At 41.2% G+C, this 11,740-nt stretch overlaps 1 protein-coding gene across 4 annotated transcripts; it reads left to right on the top strand.

The window, feature by feature from the left end:
* Window positions 1-1,510: 1,510 nt before the first annotated feature.
* tpm4a (tropomyosin 4a) lies at window positions 1,511-11,690 on the top strand. 4 transcript variants are annotated; one of them, XM_029000227.1, is made up of 9 exons: window positions 1,511-1,776; window positions 2,427-2,552; window positions 7,572-7,705; window positions 8,099-8,216; window positions 8,306-8,376; window positions 8,462-8,537; window positions 9,120-9,182; window positions 9,270-9,339; window positions 9,862-10,066. In XM_029000227.1, exons 1-9 carry the CDS (start codon window positions 1,663-1,665, stop codon window positions 9,942-9,944), a joined length of 855 nt encoding a protein of 284 aa, XP_028856060.1. In that variant the 5' UTR covers window positions 1,511-1,662; the 3' UTR covers window positions 9,945-10,066. The 4 variants fall into 4 exon arrangements, with proteins under 4 accessions (XP_028856060.1, XP_028856057.1, XP_028856061.1 ...); XM_029000224.1 differs by lacking the exon at window positions 9,862-10,066 and adding an exon at window positions 10,890-11,690 and having other exon boundaries at window positions 1,513-1,776; XM_029000228.1 differs by lacking the exons at window positions 1,511-1,776; window positions 2,427-2,552 and adding an exon at window positions 4,502-4,888.
* Window positions 11,691-11,740: the final 50 nt, after the last annotated feature.

The raw sequence follows: 11,740 nt of genomic DNA, 5'->3' as shown, positions 1-11,740 counted from the left end.
ATGCAATGTTTAATTTGTAACCTGAATAGACTTTCTAATTTGTGCCCTGCCATTCCTTCAATCCTGCCCCTCTCTCTTTATGTGATACCCGAGCCAGACACATCTTACTAGAATTCCCCAGATAGCCTGTGTAGCTTTTGAGGGAATTTTTACCATAAAAGGTCACGCTGCACAGAGATACGGTTTCCTGTGGGAGGGTTTTACTCAGTGGAGCTGCAGTGGGGAGGCTGCTCTCCCCCGCTCACCTCATTCATCTCCCTCTGTTCCCAGAGAAACAGTCAGCCGCAGCCAGACAGATCTATGCATGTTCCTGCAGATAAGAGTGGTGTGGTGTCACACCGAGTGTGAACAATCTTCTGACAGTCAACCCCTCATGAAGATAAAACAGGAAGCATTTTTAGCCAGGAATCCATATGTATTAATGACGCCTGATTTACCGGAATGGAGAAAGCTTTGGCTTTGTCACAGCTTTTTTTTCCATATGATGTGAGGGTGATATATAACCTAAAATCCCCCAATGGCAGGAAAACTTCATGACCTGTGCAGAGTGACTATGTGTTAAAGAAATGAGATCAGAGTGATATCACGGCATTTTCAGCCATGGAGTCAGTCTCCTGAATTTATTCTGACTCATACAGGTGTGTATGTGTGTCTACCAAGTCTTCCTCTTTCCTTCCTGCCTCAGGGAGGTTCCATAATCTGCTTGCACCCGACTGGGTGGGTCCTAGACAAACATCTGTGCGCAGCTTCAGGGCACCATGACATCATGTGAAACAGGACAAATTTGCAGTGATCATCAAGGTGAACTCAGGACAGCACAGGTGACACATTCAGAACAGCAGCAGCTTCAATTCAGCCGGGTGTACACGAGTGAATCAGTGTCTCGTTCTTATGGCCCTGCTCGCACCCCTCAAAAGTCTGTCCCAAACAGCCAGCATTTTGAGTCCTCTGCCCTATTACAGCCCACCAGTCACAGAGCAAGAGAGCGAGTCAGACACACAAGCAGAAACAGACACACCCTCCACCACACTCCTAAAACCCAGAAAGAAACCGAATCCACAGCGTCTGGAGGTTCCTTTATTGTCAGCGTGTCATTTATATATACTGTACAAAACTTTGTGCCAAATACAAGAATTTTTAATATTCAATATGCAAAATGGATTTGATCCATTTGGCTGAAGCTTTTAATCCTGACCAACCCTCTTACTCTGTTAGGGTGGGATAAGTGAAACATACACAAATAGCATAAGATGAGGGTGAACATGGTGTGGTTGCTCTCTCTCTCTCTCTCTCTTTCTCCCTCACTCTCTTTCTCCCAGTCTCTCCATCTAGCATTTATTTTAGCAACCCAAATAAGGAGATTGCCTGACTGCTTCTGCGAATGGGAACGGTCCAGGCCATTCCTCAGATAGGCTTTAAACAAGTGCTTTGATTACGGTTCAGAGGGGAAGGGGGTTGGCTGAACTGACTGGTTGAGGTGCTGATGTAAAGGGAGGGAGGGTTTCTGGAGACCAGCAGTATTTGGTGCAGGGTCACAGCCTTGGCTGTTCATCGTTTGGCTGCTCGTCTCCTACACTTTCGCTCCTAACTCAGCTGAGGAGCGCTGTGTGGTTTGCCAGTCTAAGATTCACGTTTGAGCAGCTAATCACCCTAACAGCCACCATGGAGGCCATCAAGAAGAAGATGCAGATGCTGAAGCTGGACAAGGAGAATGCAATCGACCGTGCCGAACAAGCTGAGACAGACAAAAAAGCAGCAGAGGATAAATGCAAACAGGTATGCGATAAAAATCATGTGTTGCGGTCTTATTCTACAAAAGAGCTGAAGAGGAGTTTTGCGAGTGTCTTTTAAGACAATTTTAAAGTTAAACAATTAATGTATTAATTTAGTAAACATTTTATAACTAAACAAATACTTTTTGAGGGTAAGTGAGGGTAAAATCTGCATATTATTTGGACATTTTAGATGTTGCAAAAGAAAAGAAGTGTCAAAATGGCTGAAGCAGCTGCTGGGTGTATCAGCCTTCACTTCTCTGAACTATCGTATCCATACTACAGCCAGAAAGGACATATAGTTTGAAAAACAGATATTACCATGATGATGATCATGATGATCATGATGATGATGGGTAACTTGCCCATGACAGGTGAGCAATGGCAGACCCCTCTGGTGATTGCGAGAATATATTTTTAGAGTGTAGGAGGACAAATGTCATGGGATCTATTAATGTTATCAGCACCACTTCAGGATAGGTACATGAGAGACCTATGAGTGCTTAGTGACAACTTGTCAACTGCATTCCAACAAGCTGTTAGTTTAACTTAAAATAAATCCTCCAAGTGCCACAGAAGATATGTACATGGACAGTACTTGATATTTAACCAAATTCATTTGTTGAATATATGTAAATTCTTCTGTTCTGCTAGTTGGAAGATGAGCTGATTGGCCTACAGAAGAAACTCAAAGGAACTGAAGATGAACTGGACAAATACTCAGAGGCCCTAAAAGATGCCCAGGAAAAACTGGAACTGTCAGAGAAGAAAGCTGCGGATGTGAGTATGAAAGTCACGATTTGCATCAACCATAAAATGCAAATATGGTGAGGCGCTGTACCAGCCAAGTTGTACAGATGAAGATCATATGAATTAATGTTGGTTAATAACGACAGGAATAACATAATGCTCTTCTAGACCTGTGTCAGTGTCATAATTACATATTCTTTCACATCAGTCTTCACATGAATTTATTTCTGAAAACCAAACAGAAAGAGAATGACATTAGCATCATTGTGCTAAGTGTTGCCACTTCTTTAGGCTTGCAGTCCGACACCTTCCACTCTGTCTCAGTATCGTCACATCATTCTCCCAAATTTGACGTTATGAAGACTGTGAACCTGAGGTCTAGGCACCATGCTGCCTGTTTGCATGCAATGATCTCACCGTCATGTTCATGCCACCACAATGAAGATGCTTTGGGTGCTTTGTGGCAGGTAAATTATGGGCAAAAGAGCAAACACTGTACATGATAATTGTTCAGGGGACAGATTTGTACAAAATCACATTTTTCATTTGCCCCCGGCTGAACTGATGACACATGACATATGCAGCAAATTGTGACACTATGACCTGTATTTTGTAGAATAACAGTTGAGTAATGTTGATGGTCTTTCTGAGCTGGCAGGCTTGGAATTAGTTGTGTCTTCTGCTGCATTAGTAGATCTTTTTCAAGATTTGAAGTGTTTACACAAACCTTTCTGCACACCCTTGTTGCTGTGAGAGGTAATTGTGACCATTCTCCTCTGACCTTCCTCAAAGTGTGTTTGCCCACATTACCGCCACTCAACAAGTTTATTTTCTGTTTCTCACACAAACCCTTAAGATTTTAAATATTAGGAGATCAGCAATTTTTTTTCCATGGTAAAAGTCCTTTAAATCTCACATCTGCTCTATCCTGACTCAAGGCCTGAGTTCCAGCTGAATACCTTCATCGTGTCATATAGTTTAGCTGAAGCCATGTGTTGTTTACTGACACCGTGTAGACCCAGCTATTTTACTACACGAATAGTACAATATCGAATCAATAGTGGGACCACAGACTGAAGTCATTGTGTGCACAAAAAGGGAACACAATAATTTACTGTGTGTTTTAACATGATGTTTAAAAGGTCTTCTTAGCTATGAAGAAGTACTGCAAGCTTTCCGTTTTACACTGTGGATTCCATCCCAGATGTTTTATGCAGCAGGATTTTACAGGAAGGTTTGCTGCTGCTGTAAGAGCATCCAAAATCGCAGTGCAAACAGAGATCTTAAGATTTGCTTTGTGATGAAATGCATGAGTCCACCCCCTTACAGATAAGACAATGTGCAGCAGAGAGCAAGCGCTCTAACAGCCATGCGGTAGCAGACTAGGAATGCCAGGAATGCAGCTAAAGCAAACAGCAAAGCCTGCGTTCACCAAGTCTGAAGAAATCAATGCCCTGAACCCTTCCTGTGAGCTGATCACAGGAAGGCCTCTCAAGAATTTGCCATAATCGATCAGAACAGGCAGTGAACAGCCTGAAACCATACCCATTAACTACTCCTATAGTACTAGCACTAGTACTAGTTATACTGCTCTCTACTTCTCCTGCTCCTGTGTCTTAGAGCTATGATATAGAGCCCTGGGTTGGGAGGCCAAACACAGGGCAAGGACAGTTTGATCTATAAATAAAGAAATAATTATGATTACAACGTTAATAACAAACACAAATATGAAAAAGAATAAATATTGTTAATATTTTACAGTATTCAGAGTTAATAGATTGAATAGAGTAAGACAAATAGAGTTTTCTAAACGATTTAGTGATTTAGATTGAGAAATCTGACCTGTTAAAACCAACGTCTTAGCAAAACTTGTGGATTCATTGAAAAAGACTGGGCGTCGCCCCGCCCCTTTCCAAGACGTGACGTCACCAGAGCCCCGTTCCGCAACGCGATTGGAGGATTCCACGCCGCTGTTCCTCCGGGTTTACGCTTTTATTGCAACTTTCCTGCCCGGAGCTCATTGTCCAGATGATGCACTCGCACACTTATTACATTCCGAAGTTTATGCCACGCAGGGAAACTCTTTCGGGCTTTAATCCAGGATTCCTCCTGCCTTGCTAAAGAGTTAGGGGAAAACATCTGGATTTTTTTTTAAATTAGAACAAACAGGCCTAGTCGAATTCGCGTCGAGCGCCGTCCGTCCGTAGCCGGGAAAGTGTTGAGCGAGGAGCGCGATGGCAGGCTTGAACTCGCTGGACGCGGTGAAGAGGAAGATCCAGGCGCTGCAGCAGCAGGCGGACGATGCGGAGGACCGAGCCCTGGTCCTGCAGCGAGACCTGGACAACGAACGGGAGCTGCGGGAAAAAGTGAGGCCGCCTCCCCCTTTCTTTTCAGAGTCTCCTGTGGACGGATGTGAGGAACGTCTCCGGTCGCTCTGGGTTGGCTTGTGTAAAGTAGTAAAAGCTGCAGAAGAGCGAACTTTACTTTAAACGTGGCGCATTCGTCCAAAAAAAACCTTGATGTTTGCCTTTAGGAAGCTGCAACAGGATGTTGTCGAGTTCACTTCTGCTTTTCCTGGGGTCCCGAGCCATTGTCCTTTTTTAGAGTTGGACCTTTTAGTAAGGGGACGTAAAGTGGGGGACATTGTGGTAAATAGTGATAGTGACAGTGATGCGGTTTATTTCAGTAGAAAGACGAACCAAGGTGTGGAAATGTACCAGTCCTTCCAGCTGTACTGTGTGGGCCTGGAATTCTTTGATGGCTCCCTCGGGATGACACGCCTTCATCCCGTCACATCAGGAATGCCTCTTCCTGCCGATGGATGTGGAAATGCATTTTTTTTTTTTTTAGAGTTTAAGGACTACATTGCATGGCAACTTCGGAAACCGAAATTGATTCTTTATGAAGTAGTTAATGTAATACCCTGTTGGCATTCGGTTCGCTTTGTATACTGATTCATTTCCTGTGACCTTGAGAGTGAAGTAATTTTCTCTGTTCATCACAGTCATTTACAAAATAATGTTGGAGTGTAATGGGATGTATTATGGGCCCTAACAGCTTCGTTTTTACATATCGTACCCTGACAGCTTCCCTGTTCATGACCCTGTCATGACCGATCACATCGGTTCTCTCAAGGACGGGTATAATTCATAAATGTTCTTTCTGGAAGTTGGTCCTCATAAATACGAACCGTGCGTCTTTCGTTAAACACTGTCAGTAATTAGATTCCTGCCATGTTCTCCCTTCTCACTCACTGTTCTCCTGGCCTCAGAGAGTCTGGTTTACAGCAGCTTGGGCTGGAATGGCTTTAGTAATGAAGGATGCATTTTGGAACCTCTGACGCCACCAACCCTCACACGAAAGCACATTTTTGCACCAGTAGGACAGCAGTGGGAACGAGAGCTTTGAGAATTCCATGGCAGATCTAGCTTTATGGCCATACTCCCATTGTGCAGGATCTTCAGCCTTTTTAAATATGTGGTCACTGGAGATCGAAAATGGTCGTGGACCTTAATGAAATCCTACAAGAGTTAGTCATTGTGTCCCAACTACCCCTTCTGTGGAACTCCTCTCCTGTTTCACTGGCCCACAGATGGTTTCATTTATTTATTTGCTTGTTTATTTATTTTATCAGCACGATCACTCTTCCTGGCTTTCTGTCACAGTCATTTTCTAGAGTAAGTTTTACCATATAAGGTATGCATCCTGGATAGCCAAAGAATGCTGTGACTGAGGAAGGGGCATGGTCAGAGAGGGTGCATTCTGACCCTCGGCTGAAAGGAGGGGGGCAGGATGCAGTGTGGGTTGGTTTCCTGTCCCATTTTATTTTCTATCACCGATGACATTGTGCTGTCTTAACACTGTTGGGCGATTCTCTGGGAAATGAAACCTAAAGGCTAAAAACATTTCTGTAATGTTTGCACTTTTACTTGTCTAATTGTCTTTTACTTACTAATATTTAAGATGGGGACTCTGATAATGTTGAACATCATTTAATTTCAATGTATTCAAATTTAAATAAAATTTAAAGCAAATTGGACATCAGGCTTAATTAAAATATTCATACAATGCAACTCAGTTTAACTCTTAGTACTTGCTAACATGTTAAACAGCACTCATGTAGCTTTTAGACCAGTGACATTGTCGTCCCATGCATTATGTCCCGTGCATCACACCATCTTGGTCATTTTAGTTGCAAATATTGGTATCGCAAAAGTTTGTTGTATCACGTGGGTAGCTCCAGCTCCAGTAGGTAGTAGTTTGTGAGACTAGTTTTCTGTGTCCCAGTTTTCGAACTGCTTGAATGGCTTTTGTCATAACTTTATATTGAACTACCCAGTAGGCAGTAGTTTGTATTAAACTTTATATTGAACTCCCCAATAGGCAGTAGTTTGTATTAAACTTTATATTGAACTACCCTGTAGGTAGTAGTTTATATTGAACTACCTAGTAGTAAGGCACAACAAGTACTTCACACCTTATTCATAGGTCATAGAATTGTCCTGTTGCTTATTCAGGAGTCGCATATGTTATTGTTGTGGCATTTGAAATTCAACATTCATTCATCAAAAGTTACTTACTATCAAGTTAATAATTGAGGTGTTTGCAGTGCAGAGATACGACTCTTATGTCTCTTATGTCTCGTATCCATTTTCAAGTGTTGAAAATTGGTCATGGTGACAGAAGTTAGAGCTGGAGTAAAGCTTTGGTCAGGAAACCATGGCCCTTACCATACTGGGTGTGTCCTGCGCCAGCCCTTCCAGCCCAAAACTGAAATAGTCAGCACATGAGAAAATGGAATGTGCTCAAAAATAGGTCACTTGTCCCTTGTGCATAAACCCAACTCTGTATTTCTTTGCCTCCACAAATTGTCGTCTCAGATGTTGTGAAGAAATGAACATATCACATACATATTTAGTCCTACCAGGTTTCTAGCAGTTCTTGGTCCAAATGCGCTTTTTACGTTACCTCATCACGTTCCACTCAAAAACTGTTGCGGTCATTTGAAGATCTGAACACTTCTGCTCTGCCCTGACCTTGTCCAACTAGGCTGAGGGAGACGTAGCAGCCCTGAACCGCAGGATCCAGTTGGTGGAGGAGGAACTGGACCGAGCCCAGGAAAGGCTGGGGACCGCCCTGCAGAAGCTGGAGGAAGCTGAAAAGGCAGCTGATGAGAGCGAGAGGTCAGTAGAAGGCTTCAGTAATGTTAAAAGTCCAGAAAAGACCTCCTCACTCAATAAATTAAGGTGCATAGATTAAAAATGTGACAGCATCTCACGTCATCACTAGTATGTTTAGTATTTGCGTCTTAGTTATAAGCATGATTATTATGTAAGGGTTCTGTTATAAAGTTGCCCGAGGATGCCCTTCACACACTGTTTAATCCAAACCCATCAGATTAATGGATATGATAAATAGCCCATATCTGTCAGAACCTTCGTACTGTAAACAATTTGTAAAAAAAAAAACAGCCAATGATCAGAATCTTTCCCTTTAAGTTACATGTAATATTGAAATTAATTTATCTGATGCATAAAATTGGTTAATTGGCACCAATTATACAAAAATGAATGCAGAGGGATGAAGGTGATTGAAAACCGAGCCATGAAGGATGAGGAGAAAATGGAGATACAGGAGATGCAGCTAAAAGAAGCCAAGCACATTGCAGAGGAGGCTGATCGGAAATATGAAGAGGTGAGGACCAGAAATGTTTTGATGGTTATATTTGATTTGCTCATTGTCATGGCAGTCTCACACACCCACCATCTTGTCCACTATGCCAGGTGGCTCGTAAACTCGTGATTCTGGAAGGAGAACTGGAGCGGGCAGAGGAACGAGCTGAGGTGTCCGAACTGTACGTAACATTCTGAGAGCACTTTCGGAGAGCAATTTCTGGCAGTAATGTTAACATTTTCTTACACAATATTGTATGTCCATAGTAAATGTAGCGACCTGGAGGAAGAACTGAAAAACGTCACCAACAACCTCAAGTCTCTAGAAGCACAATCTGAGAAGGTAACTAGCACCACTCACATAACACATTTCTCTGTTTTTGACCTTTAAGGATTTGTGCAAGATTATTTTTTTTTGGTCATTTTTAAAGGGGGAGGATGTTTTTTTACATTCCTTTTCACAAGGCTTAGTGCCAGTCATGCCTCATGATCTCCATGAGCCAGTTATGCACTTGGCTTAGGCTGATTAGATCACCGCCTCATTGTGTGTCTCCTGGGCAGCTCTCCAACCACAAAATTCTGAATATGTAAACATAAACCTTGCAATTATATTGAATGAGATGTTAACTAGTAAGTTAAGCTGAAAATGGATCACCGATAAATCAAATGACGTTAGACCATCACGATGACATGTTTGGATTCTTAAGGCGAATATGCTGTAGTTGATGTACCAAAAAAGGCAGAAAATCCCAAATGAATCAGGAAAAAGAGGCACTCCACTGAACACTACTAAAAAAGTTCAGTAGCTCCAGAATTACCCTCATAGATGAGGATCTGCCTGTGTGAGTTTTGTTGGTTCTGTTCAGAACCATTGGAATCAGCAGCGTCCAAGTGCTGATTCGTTTTTTCCCCGGTTGTTTCTCAGTATTCAGAAAAGGAAGACAAGTACGAGGAGGAGATCAAGGTTCTTAGTGACAAACTGAAAGAGGTAGGAACTCATAATATATAAAAATGTATAGATTAGTGTTACAACTGCCATTTAACTATTGTACTTTTTCTGACTTTGCTGCCTCAGGCGGAGACTCGAGCAGAGTTTGCAGAGAGAACAGTGGCCAAACTTGAAAAGTCCATTGACGATCTCGAAGGTATGATCAGACTGTTGCATTTGTTTAAAATGATCATTTCAGACAGAAGGCAAGATTAATTAGTTAGCCAGGCACATTGCTGCATGAGGAAATGCAGAAGGGCTTCGGTTTTTTGGCATGAACAATTCGGAATTTGGCAATCAGTCCAACAAAATATTGCTGTTTCAGTAGTTCTGCCAAATTCATAAAATTCAGACTCTAGACATGCACACAGGGAATAAAACACCCAGTGTACAATAAATTATTTTAGGGGACTTCTCTGGTTTTCTATTCTTCTCACAGGATATGCTTTAAGCAACAGCATATTTCATTTTCTCCTATGCTTTCTTTCCTGGAATCACATTATATGTCTTGTTCATTCTATTCATACGACTATTCTCATTATTCCTGTGGTTCACATTTAAATGAATACATACTGACTTGTCTCTTTTTCTCCCTCTTTTTCCATGGTGTTTGTGACTTTGCTGCCCTTCGCCTCTCTTTGCTTTGCTATTACTCTGCCTGCTGACCTTTGACACCCAGATGAACTATATGCTCAGAAGCTGAAGTACAAGGCTATCAGTGAGGAGCTTGACCATGCACTTAATGACATGACCTCCTTGTAGACTGCTTTGTGCACCATGTCCTCTTTGGCGGGGTGCTATGGGCTATCATTTCTCTGGCTGTTTACCTGTTCTCTGCCTTATTTTTTCCCACTAAGCCTCAATAAACAGTATATCTATGCAAACTTTCATTTTCTCTATTTTCTTTTCTGCAGCCTAATATAATAAAGGATATATATATATATATATATATAATTTATTTCATGTGATGTCTTAATTAGTGTATGAATAAACAATGTGTAATTTGCCATTTATTACCTATTTAAAACCAGAAAAATACTTCAGGGATATTAATCAGAGGAGTAAAGTAGAAAATGAGAAGCATATTTATTGTAGGGAGTTTTCAGAATGAGGAAGTAAAGCTGTCTCATGAATAATTTAATTATGTGAACATTTTTACATCAAAATATTGGTTATTCAGATTCATTCAAGCGTGTGGAAGTGTCTCTGCAATTAACTTTAAAAGTGTAACAATGCCATTTATAATTCAGTGTGAGCCACACATAACCCATTCTCAAGAGAATAAGGAGCAGTTGTAGACAACTGAGTTGCTCAACATACACCCATAATTATTATCCAACGCCCAGGATTTCCACACCCATCAGTTCACCACACCCCTAAAAACAAATATGCCGCAGCCTCGTGGTCACCTGTGGCAAGCAGCAGTACATCTTTATACATACAGAATGAACATATGATAATATTATAAAACCCTCACTTATGAACAACACTTATGAGTATTGTTACAAATATTACAACTTTTTCAACTAGTTTGCACAAATCCCAAAACAATGTAATTAATGCAATTAATAACTATGTAAATCCCATTCATAATCAATTACTTTGCTTTATGTAATAAATTGTTGATGGAATTTGTGATAAAACGTTGAACAGAAATGTCACAAGAAAAGAAACTTCTCTTTATTATTTAAAACTTTTGTGTTCCAGAAAAATTATCAAGCGCTAAAGAGGAGAACCTCGGAATGCATCAAGTTCTCGATCAGACTCTGCAGGAGCTGAACAGCTTATAAGATAAATTAACAGGGGAAGAGGAAAGACATTCAACATTCCACGAATGATTAACTTGCATTGTGTTTTTTTTTTTTTAAATTACCATTCCATTTTTGTTTCTTCGCAAACATTCCACAATGTATGATAAAATGTTTGCAGCAATATAACTCTTTAAAATGTACACACAGTCATGTGCCATTCGATTAACCTGGAACACAATAAGACACATAAGCTGCGTTGTACTTTTGCAAAAGAAGTATGATTGATGAGCTGCCACCATCCGAGCATCAGATGTGATGATGAGGGCCTGGATCCCATTCCTTCCTACTGGATTCTAAAAGGAAGGCCCACTCGTGCCACCTATTGGTCACTTCTGTAACCTACACACTTTGCAGCAACATACTCTGCCCAAGTATAGAATTATTCGTGTGCAAATGTACTTTTTCTGGAACAAAATGCACCTGTACAGGCCTCCATTGCTGTTCCGACTCTTGAGCTGTCAGTTCGGTTTTCCATTGATCGTTACTGTGCCCTACAGAAATTGGACCCTAACTCTGCACCAAAGACAAAATAAAACGAAAAAGAAATGACATTATATGTATCTTATTATATTGTTTTATGTGTACTACCATTTGTGTAATTGAGATCACTTGGCCTGTACTAGTCCAATGTTTAACACATTCTTACCTGTTACACCCCCCTTTTCTATACTCCATTAAATGCCTTCCTTGTTTTTAATGCTCTGCCCACGGTGTGCTTGTGTCGTAAAGGAGCCGAAAGTCGCCCGG

Source organism: Denticeps clupeoides, chromosome 13 (genome assembly GCF_900700375.1).
Source record: "Denticeps clupeoides chromosome 13, fDenClu1.1, whole genome shotgun sequence".
Lineage (NCBI taxonomy): Eukaryota > Metazoa > Chordata > Actinopteri > Clupeiformes > Denticipitidae > Denticeps > Denticeps clupeoides.
Note: the sequence above shows the minus strand (reverse complement) of the source record. Positions and strands in the feature narration are given on the sequence as shown.